Consider the following 22,482-nt stretch of genomic DNA (forward strand, 5'->3'; position numbering starts at 1 on the left):
GTGGGCAACAGACGTATAAATTTTATTATAAATGAATGATTTACTCTTTAAACTACTTCCTTCGTTCCAAAAAATATTACGATACAAAAAAATAAATTTATATCATAATTTTGTAGAATTATAATCTAATAATTCTTTTGAATTAAATTATAATTCAATTTATACGTCTGAAATATTGGTATTATATCGAAAATAAAATTCTAAACTAACAATTTTATCCTAAAATTCTATCAAAATAGAATTTTAAACTAACTTTTTAATCTTATAAATAAAGTACATTTAAATCTATTTAACGTGACACGACACTTGGCGAAAAGTTAAAACCTGTGCCCTGTGCGATGCCAGAGATTTTTATTAAATTTTGAGCTAAATTTTAAATCTATATTCAAATTTCAAAATATATATCTAATACAAAATTATTTAGGAATTGAAGTGCTTTTGTAACGATTTAAATTATGTAGTAGACATATACATGACTAATAATAATATTGATATTTTTTTTAGAGTTATAATTTAATATTTTTTTGAATAAAATTATAATTCAATTTATACATATGAAATAGAGTTATAATCTAATGTTCTTTTAATAAAATTATAATTCGATTCAAACCTATGAAATATTGGTATTTTATCGAAAATAAAACTCTCAATTAACAATTTTATTATAAAATTCTATCAAAGTTTAATTAAAAATAGAAATCTAAACTAATTAATTTATCTTATGAAGTCTATTTAAGTGTATCCAATGTGACACGACACTTGACAAAAAGTTAGAATGTCAAGTGTCGCTATCTCGTGGACTGACTAAAAGTTTAGCTTTATATATTAGTTATATAATATGGTATGATTTCTTGTTTATCAAATTGATGGATGGGGGCCGGCTCGTGAAAGGATACGTAGATATCCATTAAAAAAAAATTGAATCAAAAGGATATTGGATTATTAGAGTTTTTCACGTGCAGCCCTCCCTGTTACTTTCCTCCAATTGAAGTGGCTTTTGAGCTTTTTCTTCTCCATTGGAAGCGTCGGTAAGATGTTTTCCTTGATCATCCAATGTGATTTTCACAATCTAGTATTGTTTTGATTGTTAATTTATTTCAATTTAGGGTTCTTTTGTGGTATATTATTGAATATTGAACTGATAATGTAGTTACTGAAATGACATAATTATGGTATTCATATTCTAAATTGACAAAATACCATTAATAATTGAGTCAATTTCGGATGCTAATGTATTGCAAAATCCTTGAATGTTACGACAGAATTATGAAAATGGAGTCTTGTCTTTGGCCATATTTAATTTCCGAATTTATTAGTAAAATAATTTTGATTTCTTATGGATAGGATGGAAATCAGACAACTATTATTAAGGATTATCTGCGTAAAATTGCGGTGAATCCATCGCGGTGAATCCTTCATTAAATGGGAAATGTGAGAATGTGACTTTTAGTTATTGATGGATTTTTTTTTTTTTTTTTTTGAATTTTTAGTTTGAAGAATTTTGTCCAAATAAGTAGGAGTATGTTTTGCTTTTTAGACGAGTTTTTGATGTGCTATTGGTGGTGTGTTCTTTCAGCTGTCTAATTATTGGAGGATTTTGAAGTTTGTGTTGGTTTTTTCTTCAATGGCCACTTCTGAGGGTATTATGCAAAATTTTTGTGGAATTTCTCCTTATCGTATTGGCACCAGTTACATCAGCAATTATGTTTCATCAGTATTTTCAAAATCTTATAGAAAATCTGTTTTGAAACGGGGTTTAAGATTTTCCCAAGCTGTGCAATGTTCCAGTTTGCAAAATGTTAAATTTGGGTTTGGAGGGTTAAGTGGTGGCTTGTATGAAGTTGCAACACATCGATCTAGGTCCTCAATCTTCTGCTGTAAATCTGCTGAAAGTGTTAAAGAGTCAGCTCCGGTGGATGGTTATGGAACTTGGTATGTTGATGATGCAAAAAACCTACATCCCATTAATAGTGTGGTGAATGGGTCAAATACTCTAGAAGATGTTCAACAGCTGCAAGGTGAAAAAGAAGTTACTCTATCTGACAGGAAATTAGTTTCGGCAGAGACTGAAATAGCTGCAAGGGACGATAGCACTGTCGACCCTATTGAGGAGGAAGCATGGGAGCTCTTACGAGAATCTGTTGTCAATTATTGTGGTAGCCCTGTTGGAACAATTGCTGCTAATGATCCTACTAGTTCTGATGCCTTAAATTATGATCAGGTCTTTATACGAGACTTTATACCATCTGCAATGGCTTTTCTTCTGAAAGGAGAGTATGAAATTGTGCGCAACTTCCTCCTTCACACACTTCAGCTTCAGGTACGTATCTTAATCAGAAGTTACCGAGGTAGTGTATACAAGCATATTTGTTGGTATCTTTAGTCATTACTTGTTGCTTTCACCAATGATTCTTCTATGCACTAGAACAGTAGTTCTTATCTCTATTTATTTATTTATTTATTGTTGTTGTGGAATCTGAAGTTGATTGCACCAAATATATAGTTAGGACTTAGGAGCAACATACGTTAATCCATCATAGACCTCACTTAAGGTATGGTCTGAAGTATTTTTGATGGACCACACAGGATAATCAGGATCAACATTTAGCTTATTTGTCACCTCTTAGGGTATGCACATTGGTAAATATGTCTCTCCAAAAGGCTCCCCACCATTCTGTCAAAAAAAGCCAAGAGCCATCTTTAAATCACTGTCCATGGAGAGCTACTCAATAGCTACTTAAGGTATCCCTTATTGGGGCAGAGTGACTCTTGATTTTCTCTCTCCTTGAAGAGTCATGCAGAGAGCTATTCCAAGAGCCCCTATGCACATGCTCTTAAAAGAATTATCAAGGCTTGAAGGAACTCTGTGCTGGCTGTGCAAGACAGTTTTCGAATATATAAATAGAGCCTTTTAACGATATATCCAAGTCAAGGAAACTGTCCTTACTCCTGGTTGATAAGAAGCCATTTATACAAGCTGGTCAAGTTCCCAACTTAAAATATCAAGCTAGTGTTTTCTTGGCCCTAGCCAATGTGTACGGGCCATAATTGATGCCTTCCCTTAGTGCCCTTTTCTGAATATCTTCCCTCTCATACTCATGAAGCCTTGGAATCTTGGATACACACTGTGAGTGTATGGAAGTCTCATCTTAAACTCACTTTTTCTTATAAATCATGTTATCAACTTGCTCTGTCAATCTTATAAATTGATGTGACAGTTCTAGTAGTTGGCATTTCATGCTGTACATTTATCGAAACAGACAGTGCTAGCCCTGCTAGGGCAGTTATATAGTCACAAAGGAAATCTGCTGAACTTTTGTAGATCTATTTGTTTTGATCTTACATGTGCGTCATCTCCAGTTTCTAGGTTTTTTGATGATTGGAAACTTTTATGTGTTCTAATTTCAAGAATATTTTATTTCCTTCAGATAATTGTGATTCACCTGAACTTACTCTTGTGTTATCTTCTATATTTCCTTGGTGAATATCTTGTTATTCATCTGAAATCTCTAGCAATTTATTTGTTGGCTCAAAAATTTCCTTGTGCAAAATTGTGATGTTAAAAGGCAAGGACAAGAACTATAGTACAACATAATAGACTACTTTGTGTGTGTGTTTTTAATGACTTTTGCATGTTCATAAGTCTTACTTTGAACTTATTTTCCTACTAGACTAGAAACAATCTGCTGAATAGATTGGGAAACCTTATTAATAACTTATGAACTTAAAATAAGCCTAACTTAAAACTGCACCATGTAAAACCCACACAATAAAGAAAGATTATAAGCTGATTAAATAATAGATCAAAATTATAAATCAAGATAATTTCTTCAGGCTAATTAGTATGTTAAATATTAAAACACAGATACTCTTGCTAGGTGTGAATTGTATTCTAAGCCAAATATAACAGTAACTTATGCGAGAACTTCTTCAAAGGGTGTCCTGGATTAGGCATTAGGTTTTTCATTAAATTTCCCGTGTAGTTTGAAGCCCTTAAAAACAACTAGACTGAACAATTTATTTATTTATTTATTTTAAATTTTTTTATTGTACTTGTAAATAAAAACCTTTATAATGTTTAGTTTTTAACTTCATTATGCTATGTATATCTTTCTGTTATGAGTTATTTGATGTAAGACATCAAAATAGGCATTAAAAAGGGAAAAAAAAAAAAAAAAAAAATCACATTTCTTATTTTTTTTCTTCTTGTTTTCATAAAGTTATAAAATTCTGTAAAGATATTGAATATATATATATTTTTTTCTTTTCTGAATATGGTCTAAATTGTCCGGTCCGGGTTTCGGACGAGTTGAAACGATTCAGTCTGGGACGAATACTAGTTTGGATGTCTGGTCTTCTGGTCTTGAATTTTAAATATTCAGTCTTTGGTCCGGTCTTGGACCGGTGAACAACCCTAATAGTGATAATAAGATTACAGTTCATTTTCTTGAACCTCTTTAACAAATCTTAATAGACCCATTGTCATACTTCTTGACATAAGATATCGAATGTCACTTCCCTTCATGCTCAAAACTTTGAGCTTTTTTTTGATCCTGTAAAGTATATTTCTGTTTACCATATACATTTGATCCTTGATGTTGTTGAACCTGAACTTGTCTTAACTTGTAAGTAATGCAGACTTTACTTCATCTGCTGTACCTTCCATGCTCTAAGCTGCTAAAACTGGAACGTCATGTATGATATCATATTATCATGTATTGAATTGGACGCGAAAATCTCATAAAATTCACTTCTTACTGTTGTGACTTGTGAGTAAACTTTGACAAGCAGCCTACTATTGTGCTATTTGGATTAAAGTTGGTCTTGTAGGAAAAAGTAACTCTCATATCATGGTGGTGTTTCCATATGTTTCCCTGTCCAAATAATCATCTTCAGTTTTTCTCTGTTGCAGCTTTCCATTTTGGATTGGGCACACTCTTCAAACCTTATAGGATCACAGATTACAAGTTTTACCCAGTTTTTTTTTTTCCTGACATCAATACCTTGGGAAAATCTTGCATAAAAATTTGAGATTGGTTTCTTTCCTTATGGACTGCTTGCCTGCTTGGTAATGATGTAGTCCTACCTTAGGATTGTAAGGTTGATGATTCATATCTCTGAATGCCTGAAGGTGTATGGGCAAACTGACTGTATGGGCAAACTGACTCTATGGGAAAATAAATCTTTCTACTTTATTGTTTTCTTTCTTCACTAATTCCATGCTGCATCTTCGTGAAAAATGATTTCATGGCTTATCACAACTAGTAGTTTCAAGGTCAAGTATCAATAACCTTCATACTGAGAACTAAAGTCGATAAATACTTCATTTTCAAACTTGACATCTAACATGCTTCTCATTTGGTATGGCACATGCATATAATGGATGCTTTTGAATGCACGTAGTTGGTTGACTGAGGGTTCATTATAATCTGGACAGGCATGAAGGGACATCATATCTATCACTGCCTTTGTGAATCCTCTATTTGGAATGTATACTGATTACTAAATGTACACCGCCTCCACTTATAACTTTTTGGGAAGTCCTCATGTGCATACTTCCAGCTGTTTCCATCACTGTATACTGTTAGGGATCATCTAATAGGAGTAAGGCCCACTAATTCATTTCAGAAATTCCATTCTGTTGCAGAGTGTAGAAAAATTTTTAGATGCTCAATTCTTCCGACATCACTTAAATAGTAGGACTTTTTCAATGTGTACTTTGCGTGTGCCTCTGTCTTGGTCATTAGTGAACAATCACCATGAATTAAACCAATTTTTTCTACATAAAGAAGATAGAAATAGCTTGTCATCTAGGAAAAGAAATATATATATTTTTTTCCTTCCTCTTAGTAAGAGTGTCTTCACTAATCCACAAATATGGATGTGTAATGTGGTAATACCCACTCCAGACCATGAGAACTTGAGAAGTCTCATAATTCATTGAACTTAACCTGTAGAAGAAAGAAATGTGAAGTGTTTCTTGACAGACTTGATAAGAGTGATAAAATGTTTACATGAAACACATGTCTGCTTTCTATTATCAAACCTCGTACAGCTCCTCAGTGGGTAATTGGAAGACTCTGAGCAGCATACCCAAGAAGGGAAGCAGAAATGTCAAGGTAAGAGGAGTCTGTATTGACTCAGCAACACTAGACAATCTTAAAGTTGTGATGGTAATATTTGGCAAACATGTATTTGTTTCAACAGGAATATTGGTAACCATTTATTGTTATCAACATATGTAAAAGAGAAATAGAAATCCCTTCCATACTGTTTCTAGGATCCACAGGATCTTCATTTGGTGAAGAAATAATTTAATGGATTAACCACCTATGATAAGGGAAAGAATTGAGGGATGACTGGCCACAAGCCCTTAATACCTCAAAGCAATGTTTGGTCTTCCATTTACTTAGGCCAAATATGACAGACTTGGTAAGCTGGCAAGCTGCTGTCTGCTGGTTAGAATTACTGAACTATACAATTGAGTTGATACCTTTATTTTACCCTATATTCTAGTTGGTGTTCAGTTTTTTGTTTGTCATACAGTCACTTCTCTCTTGTCTTGGCAGAGCTGGGAGAAAACAATGGATTGCCATAGTCCTGGTCAAGGATTGATGCCTGCTAGTTTCAAGGTTCGCACTGTTCCTTTGGATGGTGATGAATTTGCAACAGAAGAGATTCTGGACCCTGACTTTGGAGAAGCAGCGATTGGGCGTGTGGCACCTGTTGATTCTGGTTCTGTGATAATTTTGTTGCACAATTTGCCATGACTCTCATTTACAGTGTACCATTAAAAATTTATCATCCTTTGATGTGAATTTTTCAGGGCTTTGGTGGATTATACTTTTACGTGCCTATGGAAAATGCTCTGGAGATCTGTCTCTTCAGGAAAGAGTTGATGTGCAGACTGGAATGAAGATGATTTTAAGATTATGTCTTGCAGATGGCTTTGATATGTTCCCAACCTTGTTGGTTACTGATGGTTCATGCATGATAGACCGTCGCATGGGAATTCATGGGCATCCTTTAGAAATACAGGTATTAATGCGCCATCTGCTGCATTGCCTTTTCTATCCTTCGCAAAAATTTTTTGCTGCTTCTCTTTGTATGCTTTTGTAAAAGTCTACACTAAATAGATTTACTGCTTTACAAGTAGCAGTTTATTTCTTCCTTGCCAATTTCCCATAGTCCTTTTTCATTCGTTCTAATTCAGCTTGCCATTTCAAATATTGGTAATTTTTATTAGGTAAGAAAAAATAATCATTAGAAAGTCTTCCTCACAAGGGGAATTCTTAATGTAATTTTAAAAATGGTAATGTCTTTATATGATTATTACCTCACTATTTCCACTACTAAAACTTTGGGTCCTATACTCTGTCATTTAACAAAGTTAATGCCCAATTATCTTTCATCACATCCATTTTTTTTAACAAATTAACATTTGAGGACTTGACCATCAATTTATTTCCTAAAATTATGTGCCATGATGATTGAGCACATTAAATGGGTATCATCATGAAAAAAGATTATAAAGGACTTTCAAAGCTATCTTAATGCACCGATAAATTTTTCTAATTGCGGGCTTACATTATGACTCTCCTTTGTAATGTGAAATAAATACATATTGAGAATTCATCTGAGAGATTCTAGACAATAAAATTGTTACATCAGAATAACAGATCAAGATTCAGTGTTTGCTACCTTGCACTTATTGGGCTTTCATAAAAGATCTTAGGGTAGAAAGATGAGTTGGGAAAGTCATCCAAGTGGTTGAGAAAGGATATAGCACCAGTGGAATGTGATGCTACCTTACAATGACGAAAGGTATTCTTGTGATTCTTTATTTTTTAGGGGACTAGGGTGGGGGTGGGGTGTACTAGATTTGGAAATCGGGTTGTTCAGGCAGGTCATTTTGGGTTTTGGATATGTTTGGGTTAATAGATAATCGGGTTCGGTCAGACTTCAGGTCAAGTTTGGGTCGGGTCAAGTTCAGGTTGGGTCATTTTGGGTCTAGTCATTTTGGGTTGGGACTTTTAGGCAAATTTAGATCGGGTCGAGACTTTGGGCTAAACTCGGATCTGGGTAGGGTGTTGGCGGATTGTTAATGGGATAAAATCTATCACCTTTGACACAGGAAAAAAATTGACTAGTGAGTAAACAAAATTGTTGTTAGCATTTTTCCCCTCTTGGATTCATCAGAGCTCTCTCTCTTTCCTAAAGGGAAACCAAGGTGGTTTCTATTCACATCTTTCAAGATTTATTTGTCTAGTATAAATAGGTGGGTTTTTTAATTTTGTTTTTTTTCTATGTTCAAACAACTCTTACAAGTTTTCTTTCACGTGGAGTTTTATTTAGTATCGTCAAACACCTGTAATGATGAGGCCTTACATAGAACAAACACCATACTATTGTCAGTTTAGCAAAACGTTTGATGCAGTGGTAAATTGTTGAAAAGTATCCATTCAAACATTTTTCGTCATTGTTAATATTGGAGCATTAAAGAAGAATTATGTTTCAATGTAGACACTCTCTGGTAAACAAATTCCAATTTTTGCAAAATATTGAATATACCAAATAGGTCTTGTCCATAGGTTAGGGTGTAAGAGTGTGCGACACACTCGTGTCTAGCTATTAGCAAAGGTGTAGGGCTTGTACGGAGAGGGGCTTGTGTGCACTTAGCAACACAAGCATGAATCTAGTGATGTATCATGAAGCTTTAGTATCTACGGAGAGGGGCTTGTGTGCACTGGTCATTAAAGGCTCGTGTATTATGTAGACTTATTGTAAAGGTAAGAAAAAGCAGATTTTTTGTTAGAAATTTTGGTTAATTGAAAATTATATTTTATGACATTTAGTCACCAATATTTTGTTTTAGGATAAGGGTTGTAATTTTGCAAGAACAGGCAAGACTGGCAAGCTAAGCTATATATTTTGTATTGCCTTTAATTTTTAAATTTGAAGCCTAAAAAATTTTCTGAAATCTTGGGAGAAAATACAATATGTGATGTACACTGGACAATAGCACCTAAAGAATTATTTTGTACCCCTATAATGTAATATAAATGCGTAGATAAATTAAGATAGGATAGCATGGAAATTTTTTTGTCTTTGAAAAGTCTAGATGGATTTCATCTTCTTAGAAGCCAAGTCATGTTCTAAACTTACCTTAGTTATGAATCAGATTTATAGGTTAGTTTGCTGACAAAAAATATATTTATCACCTGGGTCAAACAAAACCTAAACTAGTGTGGTGGCAAGGAAGGGTCATACTTCCACTAGGATTCACAAATGATACAATGGAGTCTATGATTAGGGATAAGCTATGTCGGAGAGGGGGTTAAGCTGTTCACTAAACTAAGATAGACAAAATGACAAAATGAGTAAATAAACACGTTGGAAAATCAGCTCGTTAGGTACGAAGGAATCCAACACAAACAAACATGCATTAAACTAAGGGAATGAGAAATAGGAATTTTGTGGAATTCTAACATGAATCTCTTTCAAGCATCAGAATAATAGGATTATTGAAAGCTGTAAATCATATAAATACATGAGTAAACAAGATAGGAACAAGCATATTGGGGATTTAAATTTGGTTTCATCTCTCAATTCTTCACCTACTACTATCCTTATTGAGGACAAGGTAGAAAATTTGGAGTTCCAAAAAGCTAATAATTTATATAAGGAGGAGGGTCATTTAGGTAGTTCCATTATGTTCCAGTTATTAGTGGCTTGAATAACAAGATAGCTAGCAGTTTAAGAGAGAGGAAGACATATTGAATAGTGGTAAGTGTACATAGAGAAATCGATACTTCGGAGAGCATCAACCTCTCAAATGTTGGCTAGGTTGTAATCAGCGATTCCCACCATGTTTTCATTATAAATACAATCATATTTCAGTAGTTTTTCCTTAATTTGATTAGAGATATTTTCATCAATTCATCTTAACCTTCCTAATTATTAACAGTTTACTGGGGAGTAATTGGGTATGGGTATTACTGGAAAGTGGGTGAAATAATTTGTGACGTATATTGTCAAGCAAGATGAAAAGGTGGAGAGGAGAGAAACTCCATGGAGAGGTGGGTGAAAAAAAATGCAGACGCCATGCATTTGGGTATGAGGAATGTCTTTGGTCCAGTAAGAGACAATCCTGTTATGAGGAATGTCTTTGGTCCAGCAAGAGACAATCCTGTCTTGATGTTATAATTAGGTTCTTACTGTGGGGAAAATTCTATTACTCATATCTGATCATCTGATGGACCTTGGAAGCATAGGAAAGGGAGGACAGACTGACAGTATGAGCTGCTGGAGGGCGGTAGGTAGTCAAATAAACGGTAATGTTAGGGAACAGTATGCAGAAAAAATCTTTGTTTTTCTCTCATTCGTACTGAAATATATGTCATTTATCTCTGGGGCGTATGATGAGATGTGGGTTAGGAAGGGGCGTGACATTAGGAGTTGGGACTGATCCTTCCAAAGTGATTAGATCCATACAATGATAGAAAGTCTAATGAACGTATATGATGTATTGATGTGGCTTTAATTGGAGAGGAAATTCAAGTCCCTAGAAGAGTTCCAAGTCTGATTGATAGGTCCAAGTGGAAAGTAAAATGAAAATATAGAAGAGAGAAAATAGAGGTGGAACTTTTATTAGAGTTTCAGGAAACTGGACTTGAAGTTGTTTCTAATTGAATTCCTTTTTCTTATGCTCCTTCACTAGTTTTTATATTGTGAAGTCATCACTTCATTTATCTTTACACTGCTTGCTTTTCAGGCACTTTTTTATTCTGCATTACGCTGTTCTCGTGAAATGCTTGCTCCAGAAGATGGATCAACAGACCTAATACGTGCTTTGAACAATCGTTTGGTTGCATTAGCTTTTCACATCAAGGAATATTATTGGGTTGATATGAAGAAACTTAATGAGATTTATCGTTACAAGACTGAAGAATACTCATATGATGCTGTCAACAAATTTAATATATACCCTGATCAGATCTCTCCTTGGCTAGTGGAATGGATGCCAGGTAAAGGAGGTTATCTAATTGGTAACTTGCAACCAGCGCACATGGATTTTCGATTTTTCTCGCTGGGTAACCTTTGGTCTGTGGTAAGTGGCCTTGCAACAAAAGATCAATCCCATGCCATTTTGGACCTCATTGAAGCCAAATGGGCAGACCTCGTGGCAGACATGCCGTTGAAGATATGTTATCCTGCTCTTGAAGGTCAGGAGTGGCAAATCATCACTGGCTGTGATCCCAAGAATACGTACGGTTCTTACCCTGCTTATGCATTGTATACTCCTTGTCATGTACTTCCTTTGTTTCTCAATATTTGCATCATGTTCCAACTTTGACCATGTTTTACATATGCATTTATAAAAATTTCATTACTTTAATTGTTGTTGAGTTCATCTCAATTTAGATTTTCAAAATTTATATATATTTTTATATTTCTATTAAAGCAAAACTATAGATAACTAATGGTCAAAGTAGTACGTTGGAAAAGTGTATATTCAAAATGATGCAAGTATTGAGAAAGGGAGGAAGTATTATTTTGTCTTAACACACTATTTTAAGACGAGTATTCTCCATAGATAAATCTGTAGAAAATTGGGTTGGAAGATTTGTATAGAGGGATTTGTGGAAATTGGGAACTCATACCAGGAGGAAAATGTTAGTGTGCGACTCTAAAGGCTGTGGAAGTTATATACTTCCCCTGTTTTCCTAAATTCTACTCAATTTCCCGTTTATCCTTTTTTTTAAGTTCTACTCCCTTTTACTTTATTCCTGTAAGGGACCAGTTGCTCGCAAAACTTATCTTATAATTAATTAAGGATTAAGGCAAAAGCTTGAGTCTGATTAATTGATGAACGAAAGGATTACACTCAAAAAGGGATAGTTGACAGCTTTAGGCTATCACTCTCTAAGGTAGCTTTAGGCTACTAATCTCTGTCAAGTTCTCACAAATTTTCTGGATAAGTGGCTACAACTACAAGCCTTACAATTTATACTCAAGCACTACAATTTGCCCTAAACTAATTACGGCTGACTTCTACAAATTGGAATTCACAATCACTTTGTCATAGTTGCTAAAGTGGTGTCTCCTCCTTTTCAAGCTTGTCTCTTTCTCAAATAGCTTGCTTGACAAAAACTACTGTTTCCCCTGTTCTTCCAAATTCGTCTCCTCTTCCTCTTGGTTACCGTTGTAGTTGACTTGAGGTTGCCTCTCCTGCTGCACGTGATTCTTCTTGGACTTGGACCTACGGTGGTAAACCTTAATGGGCCGGCCCAAGTGCTAATCCATTACAATACCCGCCACCTCGAGATTCACCTTGTCCTCAAGGTGGAAGGAAGGAAACCGCTGGACAATGGTGGCACTATCCTCCCAAGTCGCTTTAAAGGGTGGTAGTCCACGCCACTTGATCAAGACCTCTGGAAAAGTATTCGATCCCTTGCGGATTGCCTTACCTTGAGCACATCCTCGGGTTCCACAACTAATTCCATTTCCGCCGTTAATTGGACTGGAATTGTAGGGTTCACCGCTGACCCCACTGCACGCTTGAGTTGGGATATATGAAAAACCGGATGAATCTTGCACGCCGGTGGAAGGTCTAATTTGTATGCCACCTTTCCAATTCTGTCCAACACACGAAAAGGCCCATAGAATCGAGCCCCAAGCTTCTCGTTTGGCCGAATTGCCAGGGATTTGTGACGGTAAGGTTGCAACTTCAAGAATACCTCATCCCCAACTTCGAACTGCTCGTCACGTCGTTTCTTATCCGCATAATCTTTCATGACCTGATTCACCCTTAGTTCGTTCAACATCTCATCCCTCTCTTTCAATGTTTCCTCCAATTTATCTATTGGGGTCTACCCATTGCCAATTCACCAGAGCTTAGGCGGTTCACGACCGTAAACCACCTTAAATGGTGTGAGCTTGGTCGCGGAATGAGGGGAGGTGTTGTAGGCATACTCTACCCAGTGCAACCAATTGGCCCATTTATTGGGTTGATCGGCGATGAAGCATCGCAAGTACGACTCCAAACCTTTGTTGACAATCTCGGTCTGGCCGTCGGATTGTGGGTGATAGGCGGTGCTCTGCTTCAATTGAGTCCCTTGCAAGCGAAACAACTCGTGCCAGAAAATGCTCATAAACAATCTATCCTGATCCGAAACAATGGAAGAGGGAAATCCGTGCAAGCGCACCACCTCGCGCACGAAATAATCATCTCAGGGCGTTGAAGGGATGTTTTAGCCCGATAAAGTGGCTGTACTTTGACAACCGATCCACCACCACAAGTACCGAGTCAATCCCCTTCGACAAAGGTAGCCCCTCCACGAAATCCATGGAGATGTCTTCCCAAATAGCCGCCGGAATCGACAGTGGTTGGAGTAGACCCATTGGGCTCCGCTGACTAGCCTTGTTTCTCTGGCAAACATTGCACTTCTGCACATAATCCCCCACCGCTCGTCGCATTCCCACCCAGAACCAGTCGGCGGCGAAGGTACGTTTTGACCTCTCCGTCATGGCCGCCGGTTGAGGTGTCGTGATACTCATGTAGTAGGATCTGGGTGAACTGAGATGTTTTAGGGATAACAACTCTCCCTTTAAACATCACTCTTGGACCTTCTAAGTGGAAGCCTACTGGGCTCTCTTCTCCTTTCTCAAGGCCCAATCTGATTTGGGCCATCCACTCATCAGCCTCAATATCCTTTTCCAATGCCTTCCGGTCCACAACGCATGAGTGACTTATTGCACTTAACTGCACTGGCTTGATCCCTACGAGAAAGAGCATCGGCTACCCGGTTTGAGGCACCCGGCCGATATTGCACTTCAAAATCGAACCCCACTAGTTTACGCATCCACTTTTGATATTCTCCACCCACCTCTCGTTGTTGAGTGATGTAGCGAAGGCTTTGTTGATCGGTCCTCACTATGAAATGTCTTCCAAGGAGGTAGTGCTTCCACCTCAAAATAGCCAAACATATGGCCATAAGTTCCTTCTCGTATATCGATTTTTCTCGTGCTCGGACCCCTAAGAGCTTGCTAAAATAAGCAATGGGCCTTCCTCCTTGCACCATCACCGCACCTACACCAAATTCGTCGGTCTTAACCACAAATTCCTTAGTAAAGTCGGGCATAGCAAGCACCGGTGCCTTAGTCATAGCCAACTTGAGCTCTTCGAAGGCCTTGGTAGCTTCTTCGGACCATCCAAAGCTATCCTTCTTGAGTTGGGCGGTTAATGGGGCCGTAATTTGCACATATTTGGCTACAAACTTGCGGTAGTATCCCGTTAACCCAAGGAATCCTCTCAACTCCCTCAAGTTCTTGGGTGTTTCCCACTTCACAATTGCCTCCACCTTCTCTCCATCCATGGCCACCCCATGAGCCGAAATGACATGCCTAAGATAGGCCACCTTGGCACGTCCAAAATCACATTTCTTTAAGTTGGCATACAAACTATTTTCGGCCAACTTCTCAAGTACCAACTTCACATGCTTCACATGCTCCTCTTTACTCCTATTATAAATCAAAATGTCATAAAAAAATACCAACACAAACTTCCTCAAAAATGGTCAAAATACATCGTTCATCAATGATTGGAACGTAGCCGGGGCATTAGTCAACCCGAATGGCATCACGAGAAATTCGTAGTGCCCTTCATGGGTTCTAAAAGCCGTTTCATGTGTGTCCTCGGGCCTCACCCGAATTTGATGATAGCCGGACTTCAAGTCCAACTTAGAAAACACTATCGTTCCATGGAGCTCATCAAGTAGCTCATCAATCACCGGTATCGGATATTTATCCGGAACCGTTTCTTTGTTCAAGGCACGGTAATCCACGCAAAACCGCCAAGAACCGTCCTTCTTCTTCACAAGTAAGATCGGGCTACTAAAAGGACTAGTAGAGGGTCTAATGATGCCGGCATCAAGCATCTCTTGGATGAGCTTCTCAATTTCATCCTTTTGAGCTTGAGGATAGCGGTACAGTCTCACGCTAACCGGGTTGCTACCTCCCTTGAGGGTAATGGAGTGTTCGTGATCTTGGTTTGGTGGCAACCCGTTGGGCATCCGAAACACCCCTTCAAAACTACTAACCACCTCCCTTAAAAATTTCGGAACCGCACCCTCCTCATTCGGCTCTCTTGCTACCTCCACAAGTAAACCTCCCTTATTTCGACAAAGGTTGCGAATCATGGCTTTAAGGGACACTTGGGTTTTGTCAAGGGAAGATTCCCCCACCAAGGTAATCGGTTTCCCCTCAAGTTCGAAACTCATGACATGAGTTTTCCAATTCGTAGTTACAGTTCCAAGCTTCTCAAGCCATTGTACTCCAAGAATTACATCGACATTGCCCAATCCCAAGGGTAAGAAATCCTCTACCAACACCACACCTCCCTCCAATTCGATTTTCACTCCTCTACATACGCTCCTCCCCCTCACGGTTTCACCATTGCCCAAAGACACTTCGAATCCACCTCCTTCATCGAGCGACATCCCAACCTCCTCAGCCAACCGGAGTGACAAAAAATTGTGTGTCGCTTCGGGATCGATCATGACTATCACCTCCTTGCCTTGTACTAGTCCCTTGAGCTTCATGGTTTTAGGATTAGTTAGTCATACCACCGAGCATAACGAAGCACGCACCTCTTCTTCCTCCTCTTCCCTTTCGGTTTCCTCCTCCAACTCCGACTCGCCGGCAACCATCAACACACTCAACTCCTTCCGCTTGCACCGATGTCCCACGCCCCATCGCTCATCGCATCAAAAGCACAGCCCTTTTGCTCTTCGCTCCTGGAGTTCAGCTTCTGTCAACCTTCGAGGCTCATTGATAGACTTGGAGCCTGAGGTGGGACTGGGCTTGTTAAGGCTTACCGAGCCTTAGGATTCACTAGCCCTAGGCCATACTCTACTTGGGCCGTTATTCGTGGGCAGCCCATACGTAGATATGAGCCCACCTCCTCCCTTACTGCTGTGTCCTCTCCCTGCTGGGCCGGATGAACTGGACCCGCCCCGCCACGGGCCCACACTCGTCTTGCCCTTGCTGACCCGGTTCCTAGCTTCGATTTTTCCGGCTAAATCCATTGCCCGATCCAACGTGGCCGGATCTAAGAGTCGGATTTCAGCCTTTATCTCTTCATTCAACCCATTTATGAATTGACCTCTCATAATTTCTTCAGGAATGTCATCCAAGGGAAACGCCGTTTCAATGAACCTCCTTCTGTATTCCTCCACGGTCGCCGTTTGTTGCACGGCCAACCATTGTTCTTGCAGCGATCTCGAGTTCACCGGGCGAAACTCCTTCAACACTCGACTCCTCAAATCCGCCCAGTACGCAAACGGCCGCCGCCGGTTCTCCCATTGAAACCACTGGAGTGCCGGACCATCCATCGCCACCACGGCCGCCGTAACTCGGTCTTCGTCGGAAAGCTGGTAGAAGTCAAAGTACATCTTTGCTCTCATCACCCAACTGTCCGGATCTTTCCCTTCAAACATCGGCATCTCCAACTTCCTGTGTTTCCACCGTTTTCCGTCTCCACCGCCCTCGTCCTGCCACCCTCATGGCTCCCTCACCCTCCATTCCGGCATTCCAAACCCACCACCCACGGGAGAATGCATCCCCTGATTCGATGTCGCACTGGAGGAGATTGTGGGGTTAATGGCGGTGGTCAGTTCCCCCCGCTGCTGTCATAGTGGCACGAATTTTGTCTCGAAATTTCTCCTGCTCCTTCGCCGCTATGTTGGCCTGCACTTCCTGGTCTTTTCGGAAGGGGTCAATTCTTCCCTCCAACCGGATTCTGTCATCCTCCTGTCTCTTCTTCTCGGCTTCGAATAGAGTTGTGAAGCTGTCGGTAATGGCCTTCTGGGTGTCAGCCATGGCCTTACTCACGGCCTTCGCCACCGCACGCTCTATGGACGCGTCCTGTTCCTGGAATTTGTCCTCAATGGACTTCAATCGGAATTCGACTACTTCCAACCTTTCGTCCGCCGCATCAGCACGTTGGCTCAACGACGGTCCTCCGGCCATGATCGTACCTGATACCAAATTGTAAGGGACCAGTTGCTCGCAAAACTTATCTTATAATTAATTAAGGATTAAGGCAAAAGCTTGAGTCTGATTAATTGATGAACGAAAGGATTACACTCAAAAGGGGATAGTTGACAGCTTTAGGCTATCACTCTCTAAGGTAGCTTTAGGCTACTAATCTCTGTCAAGTTCTCACAAATTTTCTGGATAAGTGGCTACAACTACAAGCCTTACAATTTATACTCAAGCACTACAATTTGCCCTAAACCAATTACGGCTGACTTCTACAAATTGGAATTCACAATCACTTTGTCATAGTTGCTAAAGTGGTGTCTCCTCCTTTTCAAGCTTGTCTCTTTCTCAAAATAGCTTGCTTGACAAAAACTACTGTTTCCCCTGTTCTTCCAAATTCGTCTCCTCTTCCTCTTGGTTACCGTTGTAGTTGACTTGAGGTTGCCTCTCCTGCTGCACGTGATTCTTCTTGGACTTGGACCTACGGTGGTAAACCTTAATGGGCCGGCCCAAGTGCTGATCCATTACAATTCCCTTTATGACAAACTTATTTTTATTATTTATCATCCACGACCTACATTGTGGAGCCCGATTTCTCTCTATCTCGGTCTTCTTTAAAACAAAAGTATCCACATGTGTGATCCCCTTTTTTACTTTTCCTTTATTTATGTAGTTACAGTAACATAATGGAGGGAGTAATATTCTGTAATACATCATTCACTTTTCAATGGCTAATATTGTACATCTTCATATAGCTCCTTCATTTTTGCAGGCCCTGGTCCTATCACAATGCTGGCTCCTGGCCGACATTGCTTTGGCAGGTCAGCATTTTTATTCATTCATTATCTTTCTTGTGTATGCTAGGCCATTTTAATGACGCACCATTACTCATATTGATTTTGTTGCTGTGTGTCTGTGCTTATGGGAGTATTTTGCTATGTCTTTAATGTTGGGAAATACAATATGCTAAAGTTTAATATACAAGGATTAACCTTGAAGTGGAAGTGATTTATCAAATGGGATCAAGTGAAGGTGGCTGACTAGCTGTATTCTGTTCATGTCCTGAATCCCAAGTCCTGAATGATTAAAAAATACTCTCAGAACTTTGTAATGAACAGAACTGATTTGATCTATTTATATTGATGAATATGACAATATACATTCCATGTAATGAGTGGTCGTTAATCAGCATAATGTAACCACCCAAAACTTGACAACCCATTTTGAAATGACCCCCCTGAAGACATAAAATGATTAAATACACAACCATCGATACTTGAAAGATTATAAGGGTTAAAAATTTAAAATCAACGAAAATGAATTTCAAAAATTATAAAAGCTATAATAAGCAAACATGAACCCAAAAGAACATGAGAGTCAAAACAAAAGAACATATGGGCTAAAGGAAATGAAGATGAACCCAAAAGAAAATACTTTTCAAATCCAAATACATATGGAAGTCCAAAGAACATTTCTATTTTCTATTTATAAAAGAACATGATGTAGTTTAGAATAAAAAATAAAAAAAAGGTCAAACACAAAAAACAAAATCAAAATCAAAAGAACATGGTTTGTAGTGAGAATTTACATTTGGTAAAAGAACTTTATTACACCACCTATAGTCACACTCGACCCACCCCAAAGAGTATGACTCAAAACCCTTACATACATTTTTACCATCACTGGTTCAACCTTCAGAATTGCTTGTCCATGCCACCATCATTCTCAAAATGCAGAAAGAAGACAGGGAGATGGTGAATGAAACTGCCACCTAATTCCAACCCTACCATTACTTTGACCCAACTTTCTCACGAGTAAGAAATCATCACAGAGACCAGTCAAAGAGAGATGGAGAGGAGAAAGATGATGTGTAAATATACTTACTTGCAATAAATCTACAAAAGGAGAGAAAGATGATGGTGGTGTCTGTGGGTATTACTCAGATGGGTGGTGATGGGTGGTGAAGCTTTGAAGGTTGTGTGGGCTTCTAGGTTGGACCAACTTGGCTGTGGATGGAGAAGGTGGTGTCTGCTTAGTTAGATGGCTGACATGGAAGACACAGAGGGAGTAGGGTTATGGTAAATGTGTTCTTTTGACTTCCTTTCTCCATTTTCTTGGTCCTAGTTCCAACACACTGTAAAAAGGTAATAATAATAAAATTAAAGAGGAAGTACAACACATGTATACAATTATTCAGCATTATGCACACTCTACTAATATGACTAGCTTAGTCAGTGTGCTTTAGCTAAAACATGTACATAATCGTGCATAAGATTCTTGCAAAAATGTGAATGTTTATTGTAAATATATTTCATATTCCATCTGTTACTTGGAGAGATATAGGAATTTAAATCTTAGCTTGTTAAAAACATGTATACTCAATTTCGATAACGTTTATGGCATCTCGTTCGAACAAAACATTTCAAATCAGTTTGGCACTAGATACTCTTGAATACTTGCCAATATGAAACTGATGTGTTATTATGGTAGCAACTAACTAAACAAACCACAATGCTAGTTTTGGTCGTGTACATGGCCTTGGCACACAAAATTTATACTTCCTCCGTATTTTATTACTTGCTCCTTTCTCCATGTGCGGCATTTTAGGAGAAATAGTAGAAAGTAATAAAATATGAAGAAAGTGGGGTTGGTGTAAAAATAAAGTAATATAGTTGAGAAAAGAGAGAATCTAGAAATATTAAAGTATGATAGTTGAGGGGTTCACTAAGAGAGAAGAAATAAATAAACGCCATTGAACACTTTAATAATTCACCAAATGCCATCAAGGTTTTCAAAATTCGCTAAATGCTACTAAGTTTTTTTAAAAATTTACCGAGTGCCATTAATGACTAACGGCAGTTAACTTTGTTAGTCATTAAGGTTTAATCATGACATGATCACGACACATGTCATGATATGATTGGTTCTTTTAAAAACAATAACATTGTTTTTCGATTTTCGTGACGAAAATTGTTCGGATAAAGTTTTGGGAGTTATTTTGATTTTTTATGGGTCCAAATTAAGCTTGGAATTGGCAAATATATATATATTTGGTCTTTTACGTTTATTTTGCTAATCTTGAGCTTAATTTGGACCCATACATGGTCATAATAACCTCCTTAATCTTACCCAATCATTTTTCATGGTTAAAAAATAATGATATGCTAATCGAGATATTTTTCGACATACAAACTGGGGTTCATTATATTATTTTTTTTTTTTGCCAATTTCGAGCTTAATTTGAATCCATAAAGGATCAAAGTAACCCCCAAAACTTTACCCGAACAATTTTCGTCACGAAAATCAAGAAACAGTGTCATGATCATGTCTTGATTAAACACTAATGACTAACAGAGTTAACGACCATTAGTCATTAATGACACTCCGTAAAATTTTTAAAACCTCGGTGTCATTTGGTGAATTTTATAAAAACTTTTGTCGCCTTAACAAAATTGTTCATGAATATTATAAAACTGATTATCATAACCAAAACTGATTTTTCCTAGTTGTATCCATGAATATGATAAATCAATTCCATGCTATTAAGTGGTGGTAATTAGCATATACTGTAACTGCCCATTATTTGTAACTAAATGTGGTCGTTACATTTCTCACTAATCACGAGATTTGATGACGTTTGCAACTCTTTAATTGTCGCCTTAACAAAACTATTCAAATTACACATAATATGTCAGTATGCAGCTTCAAAATATTGTAATGATAGTAATATTCATTGCTACATTAGTGTGGGACATGGTACCAAATCAGCACAAAAAAAAAAAAAAAAAAAAAAACTACACATATTAAAAATAATGTAATGATAGTAATATTTTAGGAGAGAGAAAAAATAGGAGAGAAAGTGGTGTGGGTTTTTTTCTTAGCTCAAAATGTGAGAAGTTTTAGAAAAAAAATGCCCATGAAAAAAAGTGGAAAAGAGGAGTGAGAAAGTGGGTAGAGAGATAATGTAATTTTTTTTAATTTGTCCATGAATGAGAGTGGTCTTACATCTTGCATTCAGATGATATATCTTTGGATAAGTTAAAGATATACATAGTACAAAGTATAATAATACTTCTGACAATTTATATATTTTTTTCACAGCTTACTGTTGCATGTATTAAGATGAATAGACCTGAAATAGCAGCTAAGGCTGTTCAGATAGCCGAGAAACGCTTATCCCAAGACAAGTGGCCAGAATATTATGACACAAAAAGAGCAAGGTTTATTGGTAAGCAAGCCCGATTATTCCAGACATGGTCAGTTGCAGGATATCTTGTTGCAAAGCTACTCCTTGCCAACCCAAATGCAGCCCGGATGCTAATTAGTGATGAGGATTCTGAACTCGTCAATGCCTTTTCTTGCATAATTGGAGCTAACCCTAGAAGAAAACGTGGTCAAAAGAGTTTAAAGAAGACTTTCATAGTATGAAACAGTAACAGCTTTCATCTTGGAGTACGGCTAATGGTGTTCGAGACATGCCCGGTCACCAATATATATTTGGTATCCAGTTTTTGATGCCAAGAATCCTATTAAATACATAGAGAGGCTTATTCACTTGTTACTAGTAAATTTTGTGTAGATTTGGATATTTTATGTAAATATTTGAAAACTCATTATTATGTATATATGGCTTACAGCATATTGTCATGGGACACGCTCTAATGATTATGTATCTGTATGATGTCAACACTTTGGAGATGTTTTGAGCTTTCAAGAGTTGTGTGGATGCTTGGATACAATAAGGTGCTCAGCAAACACTAAAAACCTAAAAAGCATATATGTAGAGTGGTTTCAAACGACTATCTATTGCATATTTGTTGTACTAACCGAATTATGCATGCCAATTCGAAAGGTGAATCATTTTACCAAGTGTACTCTCCGTTTCAAGGCTACATTGCCCCGTTATGGTTTCTAGAATAAATTTTAGAATGGTACCTTTTTTGTTTCATAATCATCATATCAGTTTCGAACTTTTGAATTTCTCCCTCTCCATCAGTGTTTGTGGAGTGGTAACGTGAGATTTCCTTTGAAGGAGAAGGTATCAAGTTTTAGTGGTTTACTTTAGATTCATTCCTTCGCTTTGATTTGGTGATTTTAGGTTTCCGTTGCTAATTGTTGGTTTATGGTATGGTTTAGGGTTTACTTTGCTCTATAATGACAATGTTTCATATGTGGCCGGGGTTATTTATGTCATTTAGTTATTTTCAAAGCAATAGTATTTCCTATTTAGAGGGGTTTTAGGGTTTACTACTTTATATAGATCCCAAACTTATGAAAATTTTAAATTATGCTGAATTCAATAAGTTGAAGTACTTTTCGTGGTAGGTATTATTTGGCAGATTGTTAATTAGGCCATTAGGGAGCTATGGTTTTGGTTTAAATTAATTGGGGTTTTCTTTTAAGGTTTTTAATTGTAAATATTTTGTAATTGCTCAATCA

The 22,482-nt window shown here is 37.7% G+C and overlaps 1 protein-coding gene across 2 annotated transcripts; it reads left to right on the forward strand.

Moving 5' to 3' along the window:
• Positions 1–877: 877 nt before the first annotated feature.
• On the forward strand, positions 878–21,732 carry LOC145629085 (neutral/alkaline invertase 3, chloroplastic-like). Of its 2 annotated transcripts, none has more exons than XM_081681571.1 (7): positions 878–1,055; positions 1,577–2,320; positions 6,570–6,735; positions 6,827–7,038; positions 10,775–11,268; positions 17,816–17,864; positions 21,145–21,732. In XM_081681571.1, exons 2-7 carry the CDS (start codon positions 1,625–1,627, stop codon positions 21,469–21,471), a joined length of 1,944 nt encoding a protein of 647 aa, XP_081537697.1. In that variant the 5' UTR covers positions 878–1,055; positions 1,577–1,624; the 3' UTR covers positions 21,472–21,732. The 2 variants fall into 2 exon arrangements, with proteins under 2 accessions (XP_081537697.1, XP_081537696.1); XM_081681570.1 differs by having other exon boundaries at positions 878–1,028.
• Positions 21,733–22,482: the final 750 nt, after the last annotated feature.

Source organism: Chenopodium album, chromosome 4 (assembly GCF_948465745.1).
Source record: "Chenopodium album chromosome 4, dcCheAlbu1.1, whole genome shotgun sequence".
NCBI lineage: Eukaryota > Viridiplantae > Streptophyta > Magnoliopsida > Caryophyllales > Amaranthaceae > Chenopodium > Chenopodium album.

Excerpts from the sequence above, each read along its gene's own strand:
- LOC145629085 (XM_081681571.1), top strand. The coding sequence starts at position 1,625 with ATGGCCACTTCTGAGGGTATTATGCAAAATTTTTGTGGAATTTCTCCT. Across the intron at positions 2,321-6,569 it reads TTCACACACTTCAGCTTCAG|AGCTGGGAGAAAACAATGGA; the intron begins GTACGTATCTTA and ends TTGTCTTGGCAG. Across the intron at positions 6,736-6,826 it reads TGTGGCACCTGTTGATTCTG|GGCTTTGGTGGATTATACTT; the intron begins GTTCTGTGATAA and ends TGAATTTTTCAG.